Source organism: Zootoca vivipara, chromosome 2, assembly GCF_965207765.1.
Source record: "Zootoca vivipara chromosome 2, rZooViv2.hap1.1, whole genome shotgun sequence".
Taxonomy (NCBI): Eukaryota; Metazoa; Chordata; class Lepidosauria; order Squamata; family Lacertidae; genus Zootoca; species Zootoca vivipara.
In genome coordinates this window covers 28,751,338-28,773,150 of record NC_142584.1, presented here as the reverse complement: position 1 = coordinate 28,773,150, position 21,813 = coordinate 28,751,338, and the positions used below count along the sequence as shown (strand labels likewise).

At 46.0% G+C, this 21,813-nt stretch overlaps 1 protein-coding gene across 3 annotated transcripts in view; it reads right to left on the bottom strand.

Annotated features, from left to right (window-relative positions):
- ASPSCR1 (ASPSCR1 tether for SLC2A4, UBX domain containing) overlaps nt 1-21,813 on the bottom strand; it is a 119,319-nt gene that overhangs the window by 31,876 nt on the left and 65,630 nt on the right. For all 3 annotated transcript variants that reach the window (XM_035104278.3, XM_035104281.3, XM_035104279.3), the window contains exons 5-7: nt 4,995-5,052; nt 3,852-3,925; nt 1,617-2,034 (exon numbers count right to left, since the gene is read on the bottom strand). In XM_035104278.3, coding sequence (XP_034960169.1) covers nt 1,617-2,034; nt 3,852-3,925; nt 4,995-5,052 — 550 coding nt within the window. The remainder of the gene's footprint in view (nt 1-1,616; nt 2,035-3,851; nt 3,926-4,994; nt 5,053-21,813) is intronic.

The window sequence follows — 21,813 nt, the reverse complement described above, 5'->3', positions numbered from 1 at the left end:
GCAAGGTGGTGGGGCAAAACCAGCTCCTCTCCCACACTGCAGAATTCTCTGATCTCTAGGGGAATTTGGAGCTAAGCTACCTTCTAATAATTAATGTTTTGACATCAAAGTATAGCTGGTCTGTAAACCATCCCCAGCCCAGAAGTGGAGGGACGCCGGCAGATTTTATCCAGCCTCTTCCATCAAATCCAAAAAACCACACACAGGCACAACATTAATGGGAAGATTCTTTTGCTAAAATGGACCTTTGAAGTTTAAAAATAATTTGTTTTGTTTTGGGGTTTTTTTTCTTCTTCCCCCTCTGGACTGAAAAGGGACAAAAAGCAGATGCCATGTGGCCAGCCCCATTCTGGAGCTGCTGATGAGAGCAAGGCAAGGGAATGGAAGGAATGGAGGAGGGAGTGCAACGTAATCAATCAGCGGCAAAGGCACCCGAGATCAAAGGGCCTGAAAGCAGCCGTCAGAGTCGCATGCTGTTTAGCATGAGGGAGGGAAGCCTCCAACAGAACCTGCAGCTGCTCCTGAGACACTGCTCCATCAGCCCTGCTTTCCAACCTTTTCGGCATGTTGATCCACAAGTCCAATTTACTTGGTATGCATGGTGACCCACAGATTTGTTGTCACATGAATATAAGGACCTCAGGTCTTTGGCAGCCATCCATTTCGTGCATTTTTAATGGCAAGTTTGCCTAACACCTAATCATTACTCGAATTATATTCTGAGCAAATTATATTCTGAGCACATCAGAAAGTTATGCCTAGACTGAGGCAGGGGGAAGGATTGGATCAATTTCCCTAAAATTTCACTTACTGTTCCTAATCATTTTCTTTACTCATTTCTCTTTGCTAGCTCAGTCAAAAGAGTCACAAGAGACCAAAACTTCAGGAATTCCACAACAGGAAGGTTTCGGGGGGGGGATGTAGCAAAGTCAATTAAACTATAGTAAATTCAGAGGATAATAGCAGACACTGCAGCTCGACTAATTTCTGGAGGACAACCCCAATAAAATCTCAGGGTTACTTCCCCCTCCTGATGCATTCAGATGCTAGAAAAGCTGTGAAGCAGCAGGAAGTCAAAGAACCTCTCAACTATGGAATCCATTCAGAGAACAGGAAACAACACCAGAGGAAGCTTTAGTAAATCAAGATCCCTTCCAGTTTCAGCAGAAGAGTGCAAGTAGTTGTTTCGTAGTCTTCTGCCACTGGTTGTGAATGTACAGTTCAGTTTCTGTGCTTAATCCTTCAGTCTGCACAGCAAATCCCTAAGATCTGTGCTGCACTTTTGACTCAGCCCTGTCACTTTCACCTAACTTCACTGGTTCCTAACAACTTGGATTTCAAATGCACCAGATAAGGGCTATAAATTCCCACTTTCCCACCAACTTATTCCACTTTGACTCTTAATACATCAGGTCAAGCAGGCTGAAGATCAAACCCTGCCCAAACTATGTGATGTCCATCAACATCAGAGGTTGTAGGCCAGAGGTTTGCTGTAGGATTACAGGAATGGAACTCTAACAAGCTTCCTCCATCTCTTCAAAAGCCAGTGCTAAAGGAGGACAAGCAAAGAGAAAATCCCGCCTCCCCAGAACACTGTAAGAAAGCCAAACCACTACCTCTTTTTGTTCCTTTAGTTTTTTTGGGCTGTTTTTTAGCTTCTTTGGCTTGGAAGGCCCTCCAGGACTGGACAGAGATGTTGATAGGCTTGGCGATGGCGCACCCAATACAGGAGAGCCACCACTCAGACGTTGGCCACCACCTACAAAAGGGACAAATGAGGAAGGCATCGAAGGAGAACGGCAGGTCACTGAGCTGCTCCGAGATTCTGCAATCCTGTCCTGCTTATCAGTGCTATTGCTGGCAAACACAGCCTCATCACTGCAGGTTGAGCTTGCTGGAGAGGCAGCTGTATGTGGCACAGGCAGACCCCCTGGCTCTTCATTGGAGGGTGACCTTGCTGTCAGATCTTCAGAAGAATATTCACCACTTCCAGCTTCTGCGTGGCCAGAGGTGGTGGACTTCTTTTTGACCACCCTAGACATAAAGGGAAAGAGTGAAGCAGTCGATGACAGTGGAAATGTTGACTTTTTTCTTATTCACAAACAGCTCAGGCTAAACAAGTTTCCCAAGTGATTTCCTCAAGAAAGGAACAAACAACAACTTCTAAAAATCTGGGCACATAACGCTCCACAGAAGCAATGCCTAAAAATAAATGTCACTCTTTACATGAACAAAAGCAGGCATTTTGTCCCAGGGGCTCCAATTTTGGGACGATAAGATCTGGACAAGCAGGAGTAGGTTAACAAGTCGCAGATCACAATCCAAGTTCACTGTGCCTCTTATAGGAAAAGAGACCAGTCCTACCCACTCTCCCACCATTTTGATCAGTTGCATAATGGACAAAGAGGAAAATGAGTCAGAACCTATGGCTAATAAAAGTGACCTGAACTAACAGAAATGCAAATCGCAACATACAGATGATACCCCTCCCCACCCTTTCTCTACATATAAGCATCTGGGGACTTCTATTTCAGTGTATCTGAAGAAGTGTGCATGCACACGAAAGCTCATACCAAAATAAAAAACTTAGTTGGTCTTTAAGGTGCTGCTGGAAGGAATTTTTTTTTATTTTGTTTCCACAACATACAGAGTTATTAATTAACAAGAGTATCCCTATCTTACAGTCCAGAAAGTAGGTCAGGAGACATAAGTATGTACACACATACACAGGAAAAATATCACTCCCCTACAGAAACTATGTGGTCAGCCCACTGCAGGAAAGCTAAAATCAGTCTTTTCCTTTAATGATGAAGTGGCTCTCAGAAAGATAATGAGAAAGGAGCAATGCCACATGTCCCAGGCTAAGGGGTATGTGACTAAGGTAAATACTGGAAGACCTAATCAAGGGTTTGAGTATCATGCCTGAAATTTTAATTTCAGATACTCAGGTGTTCCATTCTCCAACACCTGAAGCCGAACAGGCAGAAATGCTGCCGCCACCACTAACCCCCCAAATTAGTTATTTCAGGGATCATAAATAGTCAGTGTTGTATGTTTTGAGAGCTAAAAGACAGCAAACTCAAAATGAACAACTTCAGATTCATGTTAAAAAGTACATCAGAAATCAGCAAGATGGGAAGACTAAGTTTTTCACTGCCGGCAAAAGGAAAAAATCAAAGGAGCCAGGAAAATTCATGGGGAAGCACAATATGGCTACTGGTGTTAAGAAAGCCCTGCCCTACATCCTTACTAATCTCATCTCATGTGAAGCTAGTCTTCTCTTGCTTATCTCAATTTATAGGGAGGGATGTATAAGCCAGGGATCGGGAACCAGATGTTTTAGAGACCACATCTCCCACCATCCCTGATCATTGGCACTGCTGGCTGGGGCTGATGGGAATTGGAGCTCGACCACATCTGGAGGGCACCAGGTGACCAATTTCCTGGTGCAGGAGAACATATTCAGGAACCAGTGAAGGCAAACTTTCCCAGCCAGCTGGAATGCTGCAAAGCATGGATATATGGTCTGCCAGAAGCAAGGACAGTGCAGTTAAAGGTTCTGCTCAGAATTTCACAGTGCTTCCTCCTGAGTGAAGCAGACAAGTCAGTATGAAAAAATTCCTCCCAACAAAATTGGGGGGGTAAGTGACAGCAGCTGCAGCTACAGAAAGTATATCTAAGCAGCTGTTTAGCTAAAAAGGAAAATCCAATAATTATCAAGTACCACAAATATCAGTCTCTGGACATTTCCTTAAATGCATCCCTTATGCAAACAATTTTTTTAAAAAAAATAAAGTAAAGAGGGAAGCAAAGTGCACTAATAGGGAAGACAGTTTGTTCTTTCTCCCAACCTGATGATAGCATTGCCTCCTGTCAGACCAAGTGACTTCAGACTTGTCTTCTCCAAAGCAGTTTTCCCAGTTACCTGCAAAAGAGATGACGGCAGACATGCTTATCAGTTATGAAGAGGCTCAATGCTCAGAACTGACACTGAGGAGTAATTTGAGGGCTACCTCATGTATTCTCTCTGCCATACTTGTAAGCAGCTTTATGCTATCTTAAATGTGTTGAGCGTGGAGTCAGGGAAGCTTTGCAGGCATAAAAGGTCCCATGTCCAGTTCTTGGCATCTCAAATGGAAGAGGAATGGGGAACCCATGACCAGATGTTGCCCCAGCCAGCATGGCTGATAGCCAGAGATGATGGGAGTGCAGCAACATCTGGAGGGCCACAGGTTTATAACCCTTGAAAGAAAGGATTCTTGGGTTGCAAGATTCAGAAAGGCAGGTGTTGCTTGAGGCACTGGATGCCACTGCCAGTCAGAATAGACAAATCTGGGTTGAATGAACCACTGTTCTGGCTTGGTATTAAACAACTTCCCAAATTCATGTTCTTGCTCTAAAGGGGCAACTTCTCATCCAGAAGGAAGCTTAGAACAAATAAACCGCCACTGCCACCCACCCTGCAAGAGCAAACCACCACCCTGTGCCCTTGCAAGATGGCAGAATCCATGCCAATCACCTCTTAGTCTCAGCATACGGGTGATCTCTGCAGACCCAGGGGAAGGATAACGTTTATTTATTTGGGGGAGGGGGAGCCTCCAGAATGCTGACATATAAAGTATTAAACAAAAAACAAAAATGCTGCAGAGATCAAAACATGGAAAAAGCAAATATTTATTAAAACGAAACCACTGTTGTGACTCTTGAGCTTTAAAAGAACTTAAAAAAACACACAGACAGGTCATTGAGAATGTTTTATGGGCTCAGAGGCTTGTGCCGAGCGACCCATGATTATGTTCCAGCAGAGGTTTTTTTTTTTCTCCCCCACACAAACACATCAAGCTTTGAAGAGACCAAAGCTCTTCCATTTCCCTTCTTCAGCAAGCCCAGAGATGGAACACATTTTTCCAGGCTGGAAAGCTGTGCAGGGTATATTTTGTTGTTTTCAGTGGCAGATGAAGGGGGATGGCTGAGAAGAGGGTTTGTTGACTTACCTCATCTCGCATGTAAATACAGACAGGGGAGATCTCACAGGGCTGCTCCACGTATACCCTGCAAGGGAAAGGGAAAGCAGGCATGCCCTATTAAGATAATTCTATGCTGGCTTCGATCCCATTGGAAAAGCAACCTGTCTGACCCAAATCCAATATATATAATCTTGTGAGATTTTCCAAGTCTGTCCCAATCCAAATATCCTATGGATGTGGATATTCCAAGCCCAGTCTACATCTATCAGTATTAATGCTCAATTTGCAAACCACTATTTCCTCTCAAGTTTTTTTTTTTGAAGGGGGGGGGTTGCTTCAGAAAAACAGTCATACTGAAACCAGCTGTATTACACAACATCAGGGAATGAATCTTAAAGCACAGCACACAGCCTGACTCAGCTTGCAAAAAAGTCCAATTCAAGTTGGTCTTCAAGTGTTGGGTTCTAATCTGGCCCAAAAGACAGTTTTCCCCGGGCCACACACCTGACATCAGGTGCTGGACAGGCAAAGAACTGGCTGCAGAGGAATCACTGGGAGCCTTAATGTGCATTGCCTATTGTGACTTGTATTCAGTGCCTTTTAAATTTGGTGCTCAGTGCAAGTCCCACTGGGATTCGCTCAACTCAAGTCAAGCTGACCCCTACTGAAAGCGGAGCTTGCAGCTGACTGGCGGTGTCTGCAAACCCTGCTTTCGGCAGGGATCTTCCTTTGCAGCCCCACTTGAGTTCAAGCCAGAAAGAAAGAAAGAAAGAAAGAAAGAAAGAAAGAAAGAAAGAAAGAAAGAAAGAAAAGAAAAGAAAAGAAAAGGTAGCGCACTGTGGAGTACCCTCCTGGTCCTTTTTTTTTTTAAGTTGGGTCAATATCCGATTGCATGGTGGCATCAAGTGCCCACCTGGTGAGTGGCCCTGCACACCAATCAAAGTGATGTGGGTGTAGCTCAGGTTCCAACCTGTTCCCCACCCACCCAAGGTTTATTGGATCAATGTCATCAATATGTGAACTAGATCAATGTCTGGGCATCATATAGAGTCGTACCTTGGAAGTCGAACCCAATCCATTCCAGAAGTCTGTTCAACTTCCAAAACGTTCATAAACCAAAGTGCGGCTTCTGAATGGCTGCTGGAAGCTCCTGCAGCCAATCGGAAGCCCTGTCGGACATTCGTGTTCTAAAGCACGTTTGCAAACAGGAACACTCACTTCTGGGTTTGTGGCATTCAGGAGCCAAAACGTCCGAGTACCAAGGCGTTCGGGATCCAAGGTACAACTGTACGTCTATTTCTAATTTTCTGGAGAGTTAGAAAACAAACTACAGATACACTATCCACTACATTTCCAAATAATTTTAATTATCTCCTGTCCCAAATTCCCATTACCACGTCTGCAGGTCCTGTTGCTATCTTAGTATTATATTCCATGACAAATTCCCCTGCCTGCAGCATCTCAAGTATGCATGGCCAACAGCAACGACACAAAACTCTAGACACCAAGTTGCCAGTGGTGGCCGGCATCTTGTGAGGAAATAATATAATGTTCTCCTTCCTTCACAGGGAGAGTGAAAGAATAGAATGAAAACTTGTACAAGCTATATATTAAGGACAGAGTGCAAAATTAATCATTAATTAAGTGACAACAAATCAGTGTAAAATACAGAAAGGAACTAGACAAGGTTGTCCGTTATCACCACTTTTGTTCATCCTGGTGCTGGAAGTTTTAGCATGGAATATTAGAGCGGACAATAAAATTGTTGGAATAAGAACAGGTAAAAATGAATTTAAAATGAAAGCGTTTGCAGATGATTTGGTAATTACATTAGAAGACTAAAAAAAACCTCTCTCCCTAAAATGATAGAAAAAAATCCAAAAGTTTGGACAAGTGGCAGGGTTTAAACTGAATAAAAACAAAACTAAATTATTAGTAAAAAAATGTTAGAGAATCAGAAAAGATGGAACTCTCCCAGAGTTTGGATATGGAAAGCCATAAAAAGTAAAGTGCAGGTACCACTGTATTTAGGAATATGGTTAACAAACAGAAATCTCTCCATATATAAAGAAAATTATGAAAAAAATGTCGAATGAAATGAAAAGGAATTTAGAAATATGCAGTAGGATTAATCTTTCTTTTTTAGGAAGAATTGCAGCAATTAAAATGAATGCATTGCCAAAAATGTTGTTCCTCTTTCAAACAATACCGATAATATGCAATTGCATCTGCTTCAAAAATGGCAAAAAGATATTTCAAAATTTATCTGGAGTGGGAAAAGACCAAGAATAAAACATAAAATACTTTCAGATGTAAAAGAAAGAGGAGACTTTTCCCTTCCAGATTTCAGAATTTATTATGAAGCAGCATGCCTTACTTGGATTCAGGATTGGATCAAATTGGAGAAAGAGGCGGCAATAGAACTGGAGGGACATGATAACAGATTTGGCTGGCATGCATATTTGTGTTATGGAAAAACCAAAGTACATAAAGGATATCACAATTATATAATAAGAAAATCTTTAATAAAAGTTTGGGGGGAAATATAAAGATTTATTAAAACAAAAAAACTCCATGGTGGTTATCACCTATTGAAGCACTATCATTTAAAATGACAACAATGAAAGAAATATGGTCAACATATAAAGGTAGGTCCTGACCGTTAGGTCCAGTCACGGACGACTCTGTGGTGGTGGTGCTCATCTTGCTCTATAGGCCGAGGGAGCCAGCGTTTGTCCGCAGACAGCTTCCGGGTCATGTGACCAGCATGACTAAGCTGCTTCTGGCAAACCAGAACAGCGCACGGAAATACCGTTTACCTTCCCGCCAGAGTGGTACCTATTTTATCTACTTGTACTTTGACGTGCTTTCAAACTGCCATGTGGGCAGGAGCTGGGACCGAACAATGGGGGTTCACCCTGTCGTGGGGATTCCAACTGCTGACCTTGCAAGCCCTAGGCCAGGGGTCCCCAGACTTACCAGCGTATGGGCCGGTTCCCACCGCGCCAATCGCGCAGTGGGCCGGAGGATGGGGGAGCGTGCGCCTGTGCGGGCCGGCGGGGGAGTGCACGCCCGTGCGCATGCGCACGGGCGCTTACTGGCACAGCGGCGCACTTCCAGGGTGGAAAAAGCGCCGAAAATCCGTTGTGCGCATGCGTATGTGGTGGGAATGTAGTATTATCAAAAAAAATTGGGAGATGATATATAACGAACTGAAAAAAATGTTTAAAATGACGTTTGTTAAAAAACCAGAAGCGTTTTTACTAGGTATTTCTGATCAAGGACTGCTGAAAGAGAAATGGAAAATATTCATGTACGCGACAACAGCAGCAAGAATCCTAATAGCACAAAACTGGAAGACTGGAGAAAAATTGATGAACTATTTGGAATTAGCAAAGCTAACGGATAAGCTACATGAAAAAGACAATAGTGATTTTAAAAAAGAATGGGAACCTTTCATAAACTATCTGCAGAAACAACTGAAAAAAATGGACTCGGTAGCAGGATTTGAATAAACATTCACAACTTTACTTAACAAAATGCATGAAGAATAACATTGTAATAACATTTTGACAGCTAAGGAATAGCAGATTGTATCATGTAATGTAACAAACCAGAGGGGAAGCTGAAAGAAGTCAACAGGAAGGGGAGGGTGTAGAATGTATGTTTGGAAATGATTTTGATACTTGTTGTTAGAAAAGAAAACTAATAAAAATTATATACAAAAAAAGAAAAAGGAAAGAAAACTTGTACGCTGAGCTTCAGAGGTCAGCTGTGTGCCTACACACCCGTCTCCTCTAGATAATCTCTCTCAGAGTTTGCAAAGAGAGAGGAGCTAGTTGAAACCACTTTTGGCTGCCACACTGCAGTTTACGTTTCCCTTAGGAAATGTAAGGGACAAAGAAAGAAATGTACAAAAATGGGGGAGGCAGGAGGAGGAGGATGGAAAGGAAAGAGAAAGACTGAAGGAGACATCAAGAACGCAGAATGGTTGGTTAGCAACCCTACTGTAGAAAAAAGGTGTACAGCTAAAGGCTAAGGCAAATTAGTAGGCCTAAAGGTACTCCCAGCATTTGTGACTATGGTTTGCACCCCTGTGGAAGAAGGCTATTGCTGCTAACAAATTTATACAGAAGGAATAGAGAAAAGTACTGTATATCCAAAACCCAGCAAGAAGACTTCATTCCAAACTCCAACTCAATTCCTGTTTAGGGCTGAATCAGGCCTAGGGAAGATGGAATGTTCCTGAAGCGGAATCTGTCGTGCCAGAGTTCAGTTTAGAATTATGAGATTTCAGGCACCAAACAAAAATATTTGGTCGAGACAGTAAAATAAGAGTGCCTCAAAGGCATTCTATGTTACATTCACCAGCACCACAAAATGAATGGTTAGCACTGAAAGGCTGAAAGGAAAGGACCAACAAGATTTAAGCCTAGTGGGACTGGATTTTAAGGTGGTTTTCTTTTTGGAAGGGTGGGCAGGAATTAATAGAATAGCATACCTAAATTTGAAAAAGAAATACTTCATAGCAATGAAAAGACGTTAGCCAAATTGTACAAACTATTAGGAAATACAGAACAAGAAGAGGATATAAAAGGAAAATGGATACTAAAATGGGAACAAGATCTGGGGTACGAAATACCATATGAAAATTGGGGGGGAAATTGGCTAAAAGATATAAATTTCACTGCTTGCTATACGCTAAGAGAAAATTATATGAAGATGCACCATAGCTGGTACTTGGTACCGGAAAAAATGGCGAAAATAAATAATTCTTTAAGTAATAAATGCTGGAGGTGCAATTGCATGATTGGCAGTTTATTCCATATATGGTGGACATGTCCAATGATTTAAAAGTTTTGGGATTTAATCCACGAAGAGATTAAAAAATTATTAAAAACATCATTCGTTAAGAAAGCAGAAATGTATTTATTAGGTATTTTAAATAACAGCATATCTAGCGAAAAAGCAAGTATCTTCATGTACGCTTCAACGGCTGCGAGACTCCTAATAGCAAGTAAATGGAAAAGCACAAATATTCCAACAAAAGGAGAATGGATTGATAAATTATGCGAAAATTTAGAACTGGCAAAATTGACAGATATAATCCATCAAAAACCTAAAACTAAAATTAGAAAACAATGGGAGTGTCTAAATGAGTACTTAGGGAAACAAGGCCTGGGAGCAAAAATCTGGTTGTGCTTAGAATAACCGTGCAGGAAATGGGAAATGGATTTTGTTGAACATTTATAATCAAAAAAATTAATTAAAATGATGACAATTATAGAAAGACAGAAACATGAATGTTGTTACAAGAAATTACTGTATGAAGAAGCGGTGGAAGTCGTGATTTATTTCATAAGGATATTATGTAATGTCCTTTTTTCTTTTCTTTTTTCTTCATTTTCTTTTCTTTCTTTTTCTTTTCTCTTTCTTTTCTTTTCCTACCTTAGGAAATTTTGTAACATAAGTATTTGACTAAATATCTAGATATAATGGTTTGTACTTTCTTTTCATATATGAATATGCTTGTTTCAATTGAATATATGTGTTTTTTGTTTTTAACTTGAATATACGTGTCAGAGGGCCTGGTATGGCTACTCTAGAGTGACGACTCCAGCATGGTCTTTTAAGGCTTTTATTAAGTGCTGATTATTTACAGTGTTCAGAGCAGTAAAAATGCATCCTTAAGGTGAGGTGTCAGAACTCCCGAATGGCGATTGGCGCGTTTTCTTCCAGCACCACAGCTTTGGCAGACCCAACCTCTTCCCCCTACGTTTGCGTCTTAATTCGGGAGTTGGGGGGATTGGCCTCCCCCCCCGTGCGTCCAACTTCCTGTCCCACCTGCGGCCTGGGCTCCACAACCTTGCCTGAGCCTCGGACACCACTTCCTGACTCTCCGCTGGAGGCAGAGCTCTCCTTACTCTCTCCCGCGCTTGGGGATGGGCTGGAACTTAAGATGGGAGGGACTTCCCTGTATCCCTTGTCCCTCACATCCACCCCCCTCCCAGGCTCCTCTCCCCCCCTTCCTAGTGGCTCTCTGCTTGCTGGGGACGAGTGAAACCCCAAGAAGTCTGTGGCATCCGACCCTGTGGGTGTAAAAATTTCCCCCCAATCCTGCGATCTTTCTCCTTCCCCCTGAGAAGACGGGAATCCCAAGAAGTCAGTGGCGTCAGAGCTGGTGGGAGTAAAAATGTTCTGCCAGTCCTCTCCTGCCTCTGACGTCGTCGACCTCGGTGAAACCCACACCTCTTCTTCCGTGTCCTCAAATTCCGCTTCCCATCTCCATGGAGAGCTGCTGCCTGCTATCCCTTCCTCCTGCCCCTCCCCCTCTCCCTCCCTTTCCATGTGCCAGGGCTTGGGCCTGTGGGGGAACAGGGCGTGGAACTCTTCCACTAAAAATTCCTCAGGTACTTCCGTGGCCGGTATCCACTCATTGTGGGACGGCGGAGTGTCCTCCCATGCTATCAGGTACTCCAGCCCTCTCACCCCTCTCCTTGAGTCTAAAATCTCAGTTGCCTCATTGAGCTGTCGGGCGTCTCCCGTCTCCCCCCCTCCCTCTGGAGGCTGATCGCTGTCCCTGAACCTGGTACTTTCCCTGTACGGCGACAGCAGTGATCTATGAAACACTGGGTGCACTCTCATGTCCTCCGGCAGTGCTAGCCTGAAGGCTACCGGGTTGACCTGTTGCGTGACCGTGAAGGGGCCCAGCCTCCTGGGTGCTAACTTTTTGCATCGCCCCCTGGTGGGAAGACCTTCCGAGGATAACCAAACCTTGTCCCCCACCCTGATGACCTCTCCCGGTCGCCTGTGGCGATCTGCCCCCTTCTTGTACGCTTCCTTGGCCCTCTCCAAGTGTTCTCTGAGCTGCTGGTGCACCGTCTCCAGGTCCTCTGCCCAATCCTCTGCCTGTGGGCCCTCTTCCTCCTCCTCCCCCTCCCTCTCCGGGAAAGATCTGAGGTCGCGCCCGTAGTTGGCCTTAAAGGGCGACACCCCTGTGGAGACGTGCACCGCATTGTTGTAGGCAAATTCTGCCAGTGGCAGGCGATCCACCCAGTCCGTTTGCCTCTGGCTGACGTAACATCTCAGGTACTGCTGCAGAATGGCGTTGACCCGCTCCGCCTGTCCATTGGTCTGCGGGTGCCGAGCCGTAGACAAACTGACCTCCACCTGCAGGAGGTTCATTAGCCGCCGCCAGAAACTGGAAACAAATTGGCGGCCACGATCCGAAATAACTCTTAAAGGCAATCCATGCAGTCTGAATACGTGGTCAACAAACAGTTTGGCCGTCTCTTCTGCCGAGACCGCTCTGGCACACGGTATAAAGTGGCACATTTTGGACATGAGGTCCACCACCACCAACACTGCGGTCTTGCCCCTGGACGACGGCAGGTCTGTGATGAAGTCCATGGACACTACTTCCCACGGCCTGTGCGGTGTGGCTAATGGCTCCAGCAAACCTGCTGGTGGCGCTCTGACCACCTTTGCTCGCTGGCAGGTGTCACATCCCCTTACATAATCCTGAACATCCTCCCGCACCCCTGGCCACCAGAAGTGTCTCATGACTAGGTGAGTGGTTTTGTCCCTTCCGAAATGACCCGCCGTTGGGTTGTCGTGCATCTGCTTGAGGGCCTTACCTCTCAGCTGTTTGGTTGGCAGGTACAGGGCTCCCCTGTAAAAAAGCAAACCCCTCCTTTCCTCAAAGTCTTTGGCCTGCTCCCTCCCCCCTCTCAGTTCTCTGAAGATGCGGGTGGCAAATTCATCAGCTGCTGTCAGTGCTGTGAGTTCTGCCTCGCTCACCACTGCTGCTCCGCATGACCATGCTGATGGGGGGAAAATGTGCCTGGGTGCTGGTGGCAACTCCTCCTCCATGTACTCTGGCTTGCGGGAGAGGGCATCCGCCCTGACATTCTGCTCCCCCGGGATGTAGTGGATGGAGAAGTTGAAGTTCGAGAAGAACTCTGCCCACCGTATCTGCCGCTGGTTGAGCACCCTGGCAGTTCTCCAGAACTCCAGGTTCTTGTGGTCTGTGCACACCTGGATGGGGTGCTTGGCGCCCACCAGGAAGTGTCGCCAGTGCTGGAACGCAGCGTGGATCGTGAGAAGTTCCCTATCAAACACTGTGTAGTTGCGTTCTGGCTGGGTCAGCTTCCTGGAGAAGAAGGCACAGGGTCTCCACTCTCTGTTGGCGTCCAGTTGCAACAGAATCGCTCCCAGAGCCTTGTCCGAAGCATCTGTCTCCAGGCGTAGGGGCGCATCCTGCACCACGTGGAACAGGTGCTGGTCTGAAGCGAATACCCTCTTGAGGCTTTCGAACGCTGCTTGCGCCTCTGGTGTCCACCGGAACTTCTGCTTGCCTCTCAGGCAGTCGGTGATAGGAGCCGTGACACGAGAGAAGTTCTTGATGAACTTCCTGTAGAAGTTAGCGAAGCCTAGTAGGCGTTGGGCATCTTTGCGCGTCCTGGGGCTGTGCCAGTCCAGGATGGCCTGCACCTTGTCCTTGTCCATCGCCAGCCCCTTGTCTGACAGCTTGTAGCCCAGGAAGTCCACCTCTTTGGTGTGAAACTTGCACTTCTCCAGCTTCACATACAGGTGGTTGTCCTTCAGGCGCTGCAACACCTCCCTGACGTCCTTCACATGCTGCACTGGGTCATTGGAATAGATAAGGATGTCATCTAGGAAGACCAAGCAGTTCTTGAAGAGGAGGGACCCCAGGACGTGGTGCATGAAGGCCTGGAAGCATGCTGAGCCCCCTTGCAACCCGAAGGGCATCACCAGATATTCAAAAGAGCCCAGAGGCGTGAACATCGTGGTTTTCCATTCATCGCCCTCCCGGATCCTGATCAAGTTGTACGCCCCTCTTAGGTCTAGCTTGGTGAAAATCTTGCCCCTGCGTGCCGCTGTCAGGAGATCATCCACTCTGGGCATGGGGAAAGCCACTGGCTCTGTCACTGAATTCAGTCGTCTAAAATCCACCACAAGACGGCGCTGTTGTGTGTCTTTCTTGTCCACCCAGAAGACCGGGCTGCCCCCTGCTGCCTTGCTTTCTCTGATGAACCCCCGCTTGAGGTTCTTGTCGATGAAAGCGCGCAGATCCTCCAGTTCCTGATCTGACATGGCGTACAGCTTGGCTGGGGGTATCGTTGCCCCTGGCACCAGGTTGATCTGGCAGTCAAAAGGCCTGTGTGGGGGTAGGTGGTCGGACTCCGCTTCGCTGAAGACCTCCTGCAGGTCCCAGTACGGCTTGGGTATCGCCTCACCCCCTTTGACATGCATGGTGGCCACCGTGGCTATCGGAGGCCCCTCCCCTGGTTGGTGCTGCATGCAATGTTCCAGACAAAAGTCCGACCCAAACGTGATGCATCTCTGGTGCCAACTTATGGAGGGGTCGTGGCGCGCCAGCCAGCTCATTCCCAAAACGATGGGGGGGGGGTCTGAGATGGTTGTGACGTTGAAAGCCAGTGTCTATGAGTGCCTTCCCACCGTCATTCTCATGGGGGGGGGGGTTTGATGAGTGATGGCCCCTCCCAGCAACTCTCTGCCGTCAATGGTGGCCACGTGCAGGGGAAAATCCAGCTGCAGAAGTTGGATCTGGTGCTCTTCTGCAAAGTTTCTCGAGAAGAAGTTGGCTGAGGCACCACTGTCAATTAAGGCGAGGACTGTCAGGGGATAGCTATTTGGGAGCGTTAGCGTGACTTCTAGAACCACTCCTGCTCTGGGAGGGGTGGGCTGGCTCTGCTCCTCTCTGTGCGGGTGGGCGGGCTGGGGCTGTTGTCTGCTGACTGTGCCTGGCTGCTGCCCCTTGTCTCCTGCAGCCAGGCTGTCTCGTTTCCCTGCTGTGGTGCTGCGTCAGCGGGGGAAGGTACAACCGTTCCCGCCTTTCCTTGCCACTCTCTGCGATGAGGGCAGTCTCTGACGCGATGCCGGGGGGAGTTGCAGAGAAAGCAATTCCCGCCTCTTCCCTCCTTGCGTCTTGGCGCCGCCGGGGTTTGAAAAGCCCGCGCGCGCGCGCTCCCCCGATCTCCATCGGTTCCGGCTCTGGGCTTGGTCTGGGCGGGTCTGGGGGCGGTCCCTGGGGTGGGGTTTGGTGATGTGGTCTGTCCTGGGAGCGTGGGAACCAAGGTTTTGCTGCGCGCGTCGCTTGTTTGTCATACCATCTGGATTCCTGTCTCACCCCCACCGCTAGCGCCGCTTTGCTTAACTGATCCATAGTCTGCGGTCTAGGACCTCTTGCCAGCTCATCCTTAACGTCTGCGTGCAAACCCAGGTAGAAGGCTGATTTCACTGGCTCACTTTGCAGATCCCACCCCAGTTTGTGCACCAGCATGGTGAATCTCGCCCAGTAGTCCCTAACTGTCGATTTTCCTTGTGTTAAGTTATGAAGCTCCTGTTTAGTGGCCTCCATTTCACTGTCGCTAGCGTACATTATTTTTAAGGCTTCTAGAAATAATTTTGCGTTCTTCATGCAAGGATTTTTTTGCGCGATGAGCGGTCTTACCCATTCCCGGGCGGCCCCCGTCAAATGCTCTATGATAAAGGAGACTCTGTGCGCGTCATCTGGGAATTCTGCTGCATGCAATTCCAGCGCATAATTTATTTCTGTCTCGAATCCTAGGTACTCCCTCGGGTCGCCGCTGAACTTGGTGACTAGGCTCTGTCCCCTTCTCACTTGGACTAGCTGCGGCTGGGGCGCCCCCCCCACCTCTAGCGGCTTTCTCCTCTTCCAACTTTTTCTGCAGGTCCAATACCATCACCCTTAGCTGTTTCTCAGTCTCCTCTTTAGTCCTCACCTGGTCCACCAGCTTGTTCAGCTCCTCCTGCGCCCCTCGCGCTTCCTCCTGAGCGGCATGCAATTGCTGCTGTGCGTGCGCTGTGAGGTTCTGCAGCTCCTGCTTCGCTGCTTCGGCCTCCAGCCTCCAATGCTCAGCCTCTTGAGCGCTCATCGCTTCCCTCCAAAGTAGCCAAAAAAAGATTCGGGAGTTGCTGTCAGAGGGCCTGGTATGGCTACTCTAGAGTGACGACTCCAGCATGGTCTTTTAAGGCTTTTATTAAGTGCTGATTATTTACAGTGTTCAGAGCAGTAAAAATGCATCCTTAAGGTGAGGTGTCAGAACTCCCGAATGGCGATTGGCGCGTTTTCTTCCAGCACCACAGCTTTGGCAGACCCAACCTCTTCCCCCTACGTTTGCGTCGCAATTCGGGAGTTGGGGGGATTGGCCTCCCCCCCGTGCGTCCAACTTCCTGTCCCACCTGCGGCCTGGGCTCCACAACCTTGCCTGAGCCTCGGACACCACTTCCTGACTCTCCGCTGGAGGCAGAGCTCTCCTTACTCTCTCCAGCGCTTGGGGATGGGCTGGAACTTAAGATGGGAGGGACTTCCCTGTATCCCTTGTCCCTCACAATACGGTACCAATAAAGGATTTTAAACAGTTAAAAAAAATAGAATAGCATACCTTCTTAGATTCACACCTCCAATATAAAGTCATGTGGCAAATGTCTTAAATAATAACCCATAGTTCATTCTCCAAGAAGCCAGCAACTGCCAACAAGACACACATCATGGACTATATTGTAGACTCCCATTAGTATCCAACCAAAAAATGGGTTTTATAAGGAAGTTCCCAATCTTTGTAGAGATGTCTCTTCAAACTCTCTCACTGCCTTCCACCTCCGTTCAACTACATAGTTAAAGCATAATAATTCTACCCAAAAAATTTTCCAGCAGTGGGGGAAGAATAGTATGCAGCAGCCCAGTTCACCCAAATGGAGAAAAGCATTTCCTGTTTGACCGGTAAGCGTTTGGTCAAACAGAACGAGCGACATGCCAACATTAAGGGTTCAGTGGTACCTAACCAATATTTCCAATGCAGAACGTGTTTTATGTTGGCAGATGTGAAGCTATGCTCCTGCAAACGGAGAAGAATGACACATGCCTAAACTACAGGCTTTGGAAACTGGAACTTACTCAGGACAGTTCTACAATAACAGTTCTTAACAGTAAATGTCAAGGTCGAGCTCAAAAGAGCACCCTGCCAATGACAAACCTGTGAGCACAGAAGAGGAGCTGCAGGATTCCTAAAAAGCCTTCTCCCTGAGCATGACATTTGTGTAATAATAAATTTCATTCTATAGAAGTAGTGCAAATCAAAAAGGTGAGCTAAAGATAAGGTCACACAGCAGAATTCTCTTCAGGATGCTTGTCACTGCAAACTAGTCCAATGTTTAGCCACCGTAGAGGATTTCTGGCAAGAAACATCCAATAGCAGATTTGTCTTCTACATAATTTCTTGCTTTCAAAGCAGGAGTTCTATCTAAGAGGTTTCCAACACTCTTCTTTGGATTGACGTTCCATACTCTGTTTCTCTGAACCATTCCTTGCAAAGGAAGCATTCTAAACTAAGGTCCTTCCTTTTCAAGTTGCCTTACTCCACTTCTCTGTTATTTTCTTCTTACGCTAATAACTTCCACATAATATTTTCGGAATACCAAAGACATGGTGGGTACTTCCTCAAACCCTAGATAAAAAGCTACAAGAGCAGTATGGCGCACAGGTGACAGTTCTCTGCAAAAGTCAGGTCTGAAGCTGGGATTCAGTTAACTGGCACTGCTAGCGGAAGCCTATACAAGGGCCTTCACTAGCACTACAAGGCTCTTCCCTCTCCCCTCGCACTCCACACCTTCCCAATTTGCTTGGGGGGGGCAGGGGCGGCAGGAGAAACCCCAGAACAGCATCCAGGGAGGAGGAGGAGGAGGAGGAGGAGGAGGAGGAGGAGGAGGAGGAGGAGGAGGAGGAGGAGGAGAGGGAAGATTATTCCATTGGACAAGCAGAAATGCATGTCCTGATGGAACATTTGTAACAGCATGTTGCTGAATTCCTCCCCACATGTTTAACATGCAAGGCTACACAGGAATGCAGGGATCTGATAGACAAGCTAAAAGGGCCGCCCCTCTAAATCTGGATAGCACGGGCATTAATATCCCAAGACTGTGTCTCCCTGATCAAGCCTCTGCAAAAGATGACACACACATAGCCCCAAGAGATGAGATTGTATGCAATAGTTGGGAGCCAGCAGGCCCCTCCTCCAGCTGCTGCTAATCCATTACGTGCATTCTCTGAGGCAAGCAGACACATCAAACAGGCTGCCATTTCTTTGATGTGCTGTTCTTCAGAAGGGGAACAGCAGGCAGATTAGATTCCCTCATGTAGGGATCTGACAGGGCCTGTAAACATCTTGTGTAAGGACTAGAGCATGCCGAAGGAGGAGGAGGGAGGAGGAGGAGCAGTTCACAATAGCTTCCAGACCTTCTTCAGACCTAATTAGCAGAAATGGACACAAGGGACCTGGGGGGAAATTCCAGTGGGTTTACCATACTTATCCCCCTTGTGCTCCAAGAAGAGTTTCAGAACTCCAAGAAAACTCTCCAAATGGGGCTGCCAAAGGAGGATGCAGAGGGGTCAAGCAGCTAGACAAACAGCTGTGGCTACCAGCATCCATACTAAAACAGCTACTGAGCCAGATGGCTTACAAAATGCGGAAGCACCCCCAACTTACACAACGACCAAATGCAGCCAGGAAGATCACCAGCTCAGATCGCTACTCTGCCAGATCACGCACGGCTTTTTAGTATTCCTAAATTTTTAAAAGCAGAATATCATCCAAATGGCTGCCTTCCCATCCCGGAGGGCAGAATATCCCAGCTGTCTGCCGTGGACTGTAGTTAATAATAATTAGCACTTCTGTTAGTGCTTCTCATCTTCAAAAGAGATGTTTCATTAGCACTTTCATACCTTCAACCACAACAAGCCAAATGTCTGCGAAAGGAAAAGGAAAAATGTCAGCTGATCAACCAAGCAAAGATATTGCAGAGACCAAGAAGCCATGCTCAAAGGGTTTGCACTCATCTCAGAAGCTGATAGTTTCATTGGGCAAACATATGAAGCTGCCAAAGACCAAGTCAGACCAGTGGCCAATCTAACTCATTCAGACTGACAGCAGCTCTCCAAGGATCTCTGGATCATGGTACCCAAAATTTGTTTGTTTGTTTTAAATGGATACGCTAGGGCACCTAGACACTTATTCATGTAAAGAGTCTGCTCCATCACTGAGCCATGGCCCTGCCCCTAGGTAAGACCACAATTTTACTTCTTAAGATGAGTTTCACTGGTATTTCTTGTATTTCTTTTTAGAGAGAGAGTTCTATATTAAACACATTTAAGGACTAAAGTAGTGGCACCAGCCTAGCTACGTCATTGGCCAGTGAGCACTACGCTCCAAATTTTAAGAGCTTCCGAAATTCTCTGAAAGCAACATCAGACTCAACATTTATAAACATATACATCCTGCCACTTCATGAAATGATCGAGAGAGAGAGGACGTAGGGCAGGGAGAGGAAGCAGTGTGAAGACAAAACTTCCCGACTACTTTAAGAGAAGGAAACGGGAATAAGAAGTGTGCAATAAATCCTTCAAAATAAGCAAGCAGATTCCCAACTTCAGTGGGATCACTTGTAGGGAACAGAAGCAGAAGAAACTTATGCCTATGGCAAAAGGAGGGAACATAAATTTAAGTAAATAGCAGGCTTCCAAAGAGAAAAGACAGCAACAACATGCAACACCAGCAGCATGAACAGAGTAAACTTGTATTCTGCTTTATGATCAGAAGCCAACCAAATTAGGCTTGGGGGGGGGGGAACCAATAAAAAGTTTAAATTAAATTCAGCCTTATGAAATACAGTTAGAGCCTCCCCAAGAGTTGAGCAGATGCCCTGGAATCAATTCAGTATTCAAGCAATGAATTAAAAAACTAGTTGGACCCCCAAAATCATCTACACTGAAGCAGGATTTTCCATACACAGAGTTCTTCGAAATAACATTAGCTCATGAAATAAGACGACAGCATGCCACAAAGCCAAGAGCAGGGGGAAATCTACTAAATGAACCAAACCCTTCTTGTTTTGTATTGCCCTTCTATTGAATTTCTTCTACGTCACAGAACTATGGAAGGAAAAATATTTTGAAACATGAACAGTTTTGTGGCATCGAGACCCGACAGATGCAATAGACAAAACAAGTTTCTAGGAAGATAGGTATGATGTGCTATAAAAGTCGTATAGCAAGAGCTGAAAAGCTTTAAACACTAGTGGGGGTAATAATAATAATAATAAAAGCTATAGAAGAAACAATACTTCCTTACAGCACAGAAACTATGGAAGATGTCATAGAATGTCATCTGGATGGTCTGACTTTGTATTGGGTAGTTTCCAAATTTCAGAGCTTTGAGGAGTAACTCCCATGCCTTGTGTGCTGAGTCACATGGATATGCTGCCATAGAATTGGCAGCATGTCGCACAAGTTAAATAATGAAAGGCTTTTGTGAGCCCAACTTTTCACCAAAAGAACCAGCGACCTGCTACATCTTTTCTATAATTCTCTGCTCCAGCCTCACCTCCTTCTAATCAGCCTCTGTTGAAGGTGATTAGTTTTACTGTGCCTTTGCATGTGAAGTGACTTCTGATGGAGACACATAGCAGAATTACCTGAAGTCAGAGGATGCCATGTGTTATTTTCAGGAAGAAGGCCCAGATCAACAACCCAGGAACTCATCCAAGTGTGGCTATCCTTGTACAGTGGAACCACGGTTTACGAACACCTCGGTTTATGAATTTTTGGTTTACAAACGCCGCGGACCCATCTGGAACGGATTAATCCACTTACTTTCAATGGGAAAGTTCGCTTCAGTTTATGAACGCTTCAGTTTATGAACAGACTTCCGGAACCAATTGTGTTCATAAACCGAGGTACCACTGTACACACTAAGAGCTTTAAGAATTAGCTGTGTTTTCAATTTTAATTCAGAAAACAGAAGTATAATGGGAAACAGCCTTACTAGAAAAATTAACCAATAAGCTGAACATGACAAGGGGACAAACAGAAGAAGACGCCTTCACCCCGGTATGGCTCCCCTTCATCACACATACAGCCCAACAAGACACTGACAAAAATTCACCAACAGCATACAAATCAATATGGCTAACCTGATCCAAAACACCCACCCACCCCACTCACACATGAAAACAAAGACCACCACAGCCAATCACAAATGAACAACCACACCCTAGGCCAACCCCAACCTTTCTCACCACCAAAGGAACACAAGCAAACAAAAGAGAACCTACACAAGCAACGCTGACATCAAACTCTACATATATTAAGCAAAATAGAAGCATCGTCACCCAACCTCCCGCCCCCCGTCTGCCTCTCTTCCCCTCTTCTTCCCAATGTCTCAACAAGTGAAACTGATTTGTAAAAACGATAAATGGAAAAAATACGAGAGACACTGCACATACTTTTGTAAATCAAGAAACCTTTAATAAAAATACTTAGGGGGGGGGGAAAGAAAAGAAAACAGAAGTATATATCGCATGTCAAAAGTACAGGAGGTGCTGGCTTAAAGATTTTATAATCATAGCAGATGACTCTATGACAAATTCTGCATGTCAAGATGCATTTGGAGCTCACAATAAATCATGGGTTATCGTGACGGGAACAAGTCTACTTTGCTTCTCGTCTCACACACTGCCCCCTACTCTACAAGCGCCACCACCAACACCCCAGTATGCACCACGGTGTCCTCAACCTTCCCTTGCAGTGAGAGCAGAAGGTTTGCAGGAGGCTTTTTCTAATGTTTGCGTGAATGCAAGTAGAATCCTCTGCCTGATTGCAAGGAATCTACTCACAAACACACACAATCAAGCAAACACAAGCAGAGGTTTCCTACAGATCTTCTTCATACAAGCATGGGGAAGTCCAGGGACTGGGGTGCAACACACAGGACGATATTAAGGA